This window comes from Echiichthys vipera, assembly GCF_963691815.1.
Source record: "Echiichthys vipera genome assembly, chromosome: 17".
Classification (NCBI taxonomy): domain Eukaryota; kingdom Metazoa; phylum Chordata; class Actinopteri; order Perciformes; family Trachinidae; genus Echiichthys; species Echiichthys vipera.
In genome coordinates this window covers 4,789,909-4,797,131 of record NC_139842.1, presented here as the reverse complement: position 1 = coordinate 4,797,131, position 7,223 = coordinate 4,789,909, and the positions used below count along the sequence as shown (strand labels likewise).

The 7,223-nt window shown below is 43.7% G+C and overlaps 1 protein-coding gene across 1 annotated transcript; it reads left to right on the top strand.

Moving 5' to 3' along the window:
• Positions 1 to 628: 628 nt before the first annotated feature.
• On the top strand, positions 629 to 4,658 carry LOC310960162 (ADP-ribosylation factor-like protein 4D). Its single transcript, XM_083931782.1, has 3 exons — positions 629 to 781; positions 1,545 to 2,277; positions 3,659 to 4,658. The coding sequence occupies exons 2-3, from the start codon at positions 1,834 to 1,836 to the stop codon at positions 3,821 to 3,823; spliced, it is 609 nt and encodes a 202-aa protein (XP_083787908.1). The 5' UTR covers positions 629 to 781; positions 1,545 to 1,833; the 3' UTR covers positions 3,824 to 4,658.
• Positions 4,659 to 7,223: the final 2,565 nt, after the last annotated feature.

Here is a 7,223-nt window from a genome sequence, read left to right as displayed (position 1 = left end):
TCACTGAAGCTTAAAAATGTGACAAATACAACGAGGATAGAAATCATTTAGGCATCAAAAGATAGCAACACAGTCCTGTCTTCACTCTCAATAAGGTGATGCATCCACATGGTACCAGGATAAAAGTAAAACGCAGTAAAATAATAGCAATAAAAAATACAGTGAATACAACTTAACTGAAAATATAGGCAATACAATTCAGTTTATTAAGAAAATAATCAAGTAGTATTTTAACAACATGATTTATCATTTAGGAAATTTGATCATGGAGTCAAAATGTTTCTTAAATTCACTTCTGATATGGATGTGAAATGTAACAACTTCACAGTCTGAACCATCTTTGTTTTAATAGCATTGGTATTAAAATCCTTGACTTCCATCTTAAGTGAATGATTGGTTTGAATTTCAAAATAGTCCCCAACATGTACTACCGACATTCATAACAATTATTTTTTACAAATAGCACATTTGTTTTTGAGAACCACAAGTCTTGAAAGGATTTTTGTTGATTAGACACAAGTTGGTCCTCTCTCCCTGCCCCTCCCCCTGCTGCTGGTGCGTCAGCGGCGGGGGTGGGTCGAGACTTCCCCGGCGCCGCTTCTCTCCGGCTCCCCAGTCGTCACGGGACCGGCGCGGCGGCAGCAACACAAACAGCCTGCGTGGTGCGGCTTTGAAAACTCACATATCTGGATTATTTTTGACGTCAACTTGGATGCACTTTGGGAAACTCGTCGTACTGCAACAATGTATGCTAGTTTAAAGAGCTTGGAAGTCGCGACAGGTGAGATATACGGTCACATTTTACACCAAAACCCGGATAAATCCTCCGTGAGTTGACTTTACTTGAGGGCTGCGCGGCTGTCAGTGACTAGATACGGAGTCCTTTGAGTCCTTCCGCCGCGCAAAGAGAAGCATAGCAGCGGATACTTTTAAACCAGAATTTAAACTTTGCAACCCAACTGTGACTTGTTGTTTTAATGAAATGCGTCTGAACGCACGTGGTATTTATCCCCTTAATCCGCGTGTCTTGTGTTGCCCGTGTCCGACGCTCAAACGGGACCCATCGTGCCTGTTCGGTAACCTAATTAGCAGGAGCCGGTGCGGGCACCGCAGGATTGCTCCGCTGCCAGAGGCTCTATTTTCCTCCCGAGCCCGTTTTTCTAGTCCTGTGCGGGAGACAGCTAGAAAGCGATAACACTACAGCTGCTGACAGCGGCTCCCCATTCACTGTGCAGCGGCCACAACAAAAGGCCACGGGTAGTTTTACAACAGAAGCTTTTTAAAATGTTTAACCTGTCCTTTATTGACACAATATCAAGCGTAGCATTCAATATGACGAGTGTGGCGTTGGTTTTGTAAATCAGGTTTACTCTGCAGCCTATATTTAACCTATTTGCATATTGAAAAGTTAAAACTATGCATTGTGAGCCGTTCATTGTGACACAGCATTAAGTCTCAGATAGTCTAATTACTGCCACACCAGTTAAACTAGCTGACTCATGTGTTCTGACCGACCCCCTCTACTGTTTCTGTCGCCTGTCCAGAGTGTCTGCACCCTGCAGTCTGTCCCCCCTCATCCTGCACCAGCCTTTGAAGTGAGACCAGGAGTGTGAACTGCTCTCCAGACAACCCGTCTCCTCCTTGTCCTTCCTGCCTTCAAAGTGTCTCCAGAGACACACTTTTCTGCTGCCAAGGACACGGTGAAGCAAGTGAGACAAGCACCCAGGAAAACAGTGAGATAGTGGGAGCTTAAAAAAAAAAAAGACCTGCCAAAGGAAATAATTTAGACCTATAAATCTTTTAGAGAGAATAACCTCTAAAAAAAATCTAAACATGGGGAACCAGTTAACAGAGATCGCCCCCAACACGTCGTTCCTCCCCAGCTTCCAGTCTCTTCACGTCGTGGTGATCGGTTTGGACTCTGCAGGGAAAACCTCCCTCCTCTACAGACTCAAGCTGAGGGAATTTGTTGAGACGATCCCCACCAAAGGCTTCAACATGGAGCGGATTAAAGTGCCCATGGGCAACTCCAAAACAAACACCACCACGTTCCAGGTGTGGGACGTCGGCGGTCAGGAGAAACTCAGGCCCCTCTGGAAGTCGTACACCAGGAGGACGGACGGGCTGGTGTTCGTGGTGGATGCAGCCGAGGCAGAGCGCATGGAAGAGGCCAGGGTGGAGCTCCACCGGATTACCCGGTCGGCTGAGAACCAAGGAGTGCCGGTGCTAGTTCTGGCAAACAAACAGGACCTGGATGGAGCCCTGTCAGCTTTAGAGGTAATTACTGTTACTAGATGATGACTTGGTAGTGTACATAGAACTGATTTCTTAGTTGGGTAATGGATCGACCAACAGAAGAATGGTTGGCAACACTTGGGTTAAATGAGGACCGTTGAAGTTGAAATACAATTTTAAACCGCTCAAATGTTTTCTGGTTCTAGCTTCTTTAATCCAAGTGTTTGCTGCTTATCATTTCCTAGTACGTTGACTACCTTTGGGCTTTCAACTGCAGAACAAAACAAGACCGTAAGATGTCATAATAGGCTCTGGTAAAAGACTGTGTATGATGCACGTTTTCCAGAAAAAGTGTATGCTGTACTGGCACTAGAGCTGAAAAACGAACACCACCCAGCACCACCCACGAGTAGTAGACTTACAAGAAGGGGTTCTTGGCTTTACTGAAATAAGAACAAATATTCTAGTTAGTGGTAAATCCCGTAGCTGATTTCACACATGGAACCTGCAACATTACCGGGTTGGACTTCTTGGGTAAAACGCAACTAAAACTTTTGTGAATCGGCCCGACCTAAATGTCGTTATCTTACCATGTCCGCAAAGGTCTGCGTACGTCTCTCTGGACCTCCCACGAGCCGCCATGACTGCCTCTATATGCGAGGATAAATTGCGCTGACACTTTACCTAATAGCTGCATGATGAACAAAACCAGTAACAGACCAAACATTGGGCCTTTATAATAGTGTTGCCTTATTTGCTCATACTTAAATCTGCCTTTACATGATGTTGGCTGCTGCAGATACAGTAGACTGCATGTTTGTTACTATACTCGCTGGGGGTGTTTACTGGAAGGTTGTCAAAAGTATTAATACTTTTTCCATACCACACGATACACCATGGACTTTTGTATCAAAGGAGGCATTGCACAAGGTTTTTAGTCTATAAAACATCAGAAAATCTCTTCTTCAGACGGCTTGTTTTGTACAACCAACAGTTCCAACCCGATGTATGTATGCAGTTTACAACCACATCACATAAAAAATCAGCAAACCAGTACATTTTTACATTTTTTTCAGCTCTGATTGGCGGCTAATACGTAGCTCGACTGGATTTAATAAATAGTCTACTCCATTTTGTTTATTTAATATATATATATATATATATGGAAAACCAAAAAGGTTTAAAGTCGCCATCGTTGATCGATGAAAGTTAAAGATATTGAATTTTGGCAGCCATAAACTTTTTTTAAATCAAAATATCATCAGCCTTCAGGATCCCAAATTTACTTATGAGCATCAAATTATGCTTTAAGATCATTACTGTAAAATTTTCATGATTGTCTCATTATGTTTGTTAGCAGCCAGATTTGCTAGAATGCGTGTCAGGTTGTGTGACGTCCTGTCTCGTGCCTCCTGTGTTCCAGGTGGAGAAGGTTCTGGCTCTCCACGAGGTGAGCGCGTCCACGCTGCACCACACGCAGAGCTGCTCGGCGCTGGACGGTCAGGGCCTGCAGCCCGGCCTGGAGAAACTCTACGAGATGATCCTGAAGAGGAAGAAGATGCTCCGACACAGCAAGAAGAAGAGATGAGGGGGAGGAGGGCAGCAGTGCTGGGGATAGAGGTTACTTTCTGAACCACTACTTCTCCAAGGACCTTCTGAACTGCCATGTCTGTGACACTTTTGGAGCTTCAGTGGGTGAAACCAGCATGTCAGTCCTTCAGACGAATCGGGGTGTCTTCGACCAAGTTCGATCTTTGGCTCTCAAGTCTTACCCAAATGTTAACACCTTCCTTCGCCCTTTGGACACCTGGGCAGACCTGCTATCTCTGGGATTGTGTCTGCTCTTGAGCATGCTTCCCTCTCCTCATGTCCCATCATAAAGAGCACGGCAGAGAGACTTATAGCTCCAGAGGGGGAAACCCTGTGCAATATTTGATGAACACTCACTGATGCACTCACACCAATATTGAAGGATATTTCGTACCACTTCTTGTACAAACTGTTGTGCCAACAGAAACCTGCAGGCCCGGCCTGAGCATAGTTCCATAGTTTCAATGTCAGACTTATCCTTATGTTGCATGATGTTCACCCAAATACGTGCTTGGGAATATTAAGACAACACTTTTGTTGATCAAAAGAAGACTATTATGATTATTGTAGGTTAGAAACTGCTCATTGCTCAGTTAGGTACGTCCTTGGGACTGCAGTTCACCAGCGTGACATTTACAGACTGACTCTGAGGCTGCAGAACCAAGCAATGCAAGTTTATATTGTTTTTCACTTCTCACCAAAGTTGTTTGCTTGTCACAGTTCGGTGTATTTCGAGTTGGCTGACTGGTTGGTTGGTAAGTTCAAACAAGAAATTGTTTTTATATCATGTACATTTTGTTTTGTAAAATGTCAACATGAATAAATTATTGAGAAACTTTGGCATTATCTGGTGGAAACTTCTCTTTATTTAACGTCACTCATTCATTACAAATTAACTTAAGACAGCTGAGACTTTGGCTAACCTGAGTTGTGATTCACGAAGCCCTAGGGGAAATGGGAGAATGTCATAACGTCCAATCCATTCAGCGTTTGTCAGAACATGCCTTCAAACACATCAGCAGTTCTCCATTATCTGGAAACAATCACCACCCGCACATGATAAACCCCATGGTTAATGATTAATACTTGCAGGTCGTCACACGTGTGGACAAAATAAGTGACGATACATAACCTGCCCGGTATTAAATCCTGCCCTGTGAAGCGCCTTTCTAGAGTTTCAACAACTCAAAGCGCTCTATGCTACATGCCACATTTGCCTGTTCTCACACACATTCATGCACTGGTGGCAGGGGCTGCCATGCAAGGTGCCACCTGCTTATCAGGATGGCACAGCAATCAAAAGCAATTTGTGGTTCAGTATCTGTTACGTGAACCGGAGGAGCCGGGATTAAACCTCGATCATCTGCTCAGTGGATGGACTGCTCTACCTCCTCTAGCCACAGTCGCAGGTTAGTAGAAATGTCTTGGATTACAACATGTAGCAAGGTTTTTAGATGATTTTATCCCCTTCATTCTCTGCACATTGGGGGCAGTGCGATATGAGACCATTACAATGTAATATAATCAGTGCTTGAATTGGGCAAGTAATGACAAACAGATATGCTGTTACTCTATATTGTATTTTTAACAATTCCAAAAGAGTTAGTCTGTATCTAAATCTTTACCCACCCTGTCTGTGGTTTTCAGGTCTACGCCCATTGGACCCGTCTCTAAAAATAGAAAAACATTCATGACCTTGGAAAATGTAGTTTTAACGTAGGAACTCAGAGTCTATTTACCAGCCTTTTGAAGAGCTTTTGATCCCTTGAACTCGTTTAAATTAAACGTTCTGGAAAAATCTAGTAAATGGACCTTGATTTAAAGAAATTGAAATCTAGATTCAAACACTCGAACCCATTTAAAGATGCAAAAAATGCTCACAAATACTGTAGTTACATGTTTAGATAAGTACAGTAACAGCTGGTCACTGTATGTTTTAATTACACACACAGAAGGAAATAGTACTTCTGAGGGGGGATACTTTAAGTATATATATACAGTACACGCAATTCAAGCCGTGACCCCAACGACTGTCGTTCAGACTCAATGGAGCACTAACGAAGTCGAAACCAACTGCCCACCAACGACTGTCACTCTAACGACGGGCGCGGGCATTTGGAGCACAAAGGTTAAATACCTGGATCTCACACCAGTTAGTTGGACCAGTCCCAGCCTGGTCCTGGTCCTGGTCCTGGACCAGTCCCAGCCTGGTCCTGGTCCTGGTCCTGGTCCAGTCCCAGCCTGGTCAGATGCGTACATGAACTGATGAAGCCTCTTGGATGAGAGGTGAAACGTCTTCCCAGACAAACAACCAGTCCAGTTGTTTTTGACTGAAATTGCTTTGAGGACAAGCAGTGAATATAGTGCAATTTCATAGTTCTTCATAGTTCACATTCAGACTCTGAAGCGGACAGGCTGATGTCCTTAAGCAGTATTTGTTGCCATATGTGGATCAAACAGGTTTCATGTCAGTGTCCTCAGGCTGGAGTTTCGTCAGTAGGTCATTCCATTATTTCTCCACACACCTTTCTATTGTTCCCGTCTCTCTTTCTGTGCCCCTCTCACTGCCATTTAATGGTATCAAGTGCTCAGGCTCGTATTACCGACCTGTTTGAGGTGGTTGTGCCCTGCAGAGCCCTGCACCTTTCATGATGTCACGAGGGGCTCCCATTTGTACTGACACCAGAGCAGGGATGCAGACCAATTGTGGTTTTGAAATATCAAGTGTGCAGGGCATACTGTACATGAATCCATTCTGTACATCTTAGACTCTAAATGTATCCGCGTTAACACGTCTATTTTCTATGCTTTGATAATCATGTGAAAGTAGTTGTAGTGGTCGGTAAAAATAGGTTTATATAGATTTATATAGTCAAAAAGGTTTATAACTGTCATGAAAGGCCACGCTTCAAGACTGGAAAGTATGTTGTCATTGAGAGGGGATTAGGGGCAGGATCACTTACGTGCCACGTCTTTTTCTTTTGAAGGCAAGTTCAGTACTGGTACAGGTAACCTGACTCATATGGATTGCTTCGCATTTGCTCAGCATATCCATCTGGAAACTGTCGTTTGGAGATTTCTTTTGGGAAAGGGCGAAAATACTGGTTGCTGATTGGATAAACCATCTGTCTATCACCAACATATGGGTCAAATCAACCAATTAGATCAATGAAGTGTATGACGGGCTAACAGCATTGAGGCAAAGTATTTCGAGAAGACCCATTTCTGTCGTCATTATGTCCAAAAGTTGTCCATTTCCCTCCTGCTTTCCTAGTTGTTATGATTTTGATAAAGGTTCAATCGGAAGAAAAAAAGCCGTATTGTGACCAGTTGTATGTTGGCGGAGCACCACCTACAGTACTGGAGATCGAGTTACTCCCGTCATTTTCTCATTCTCC

Coding starts and splice junctions, on each gene's coding strand:
- LOC310960162 (XM_083931782.1), top strand. CDS start 1,834: ATGGGGAACCAGTTAACAGAGATCGCCCCCAACACGTCGTTCCTCCCC. Junction 2,278..3,658: donor GAGCCCTGTCAGCTTTAGAG/GTAATTACTGTT, acceptor CCTGTGTTCCAG/GTGGAGAAGGTTCTGGCTCT.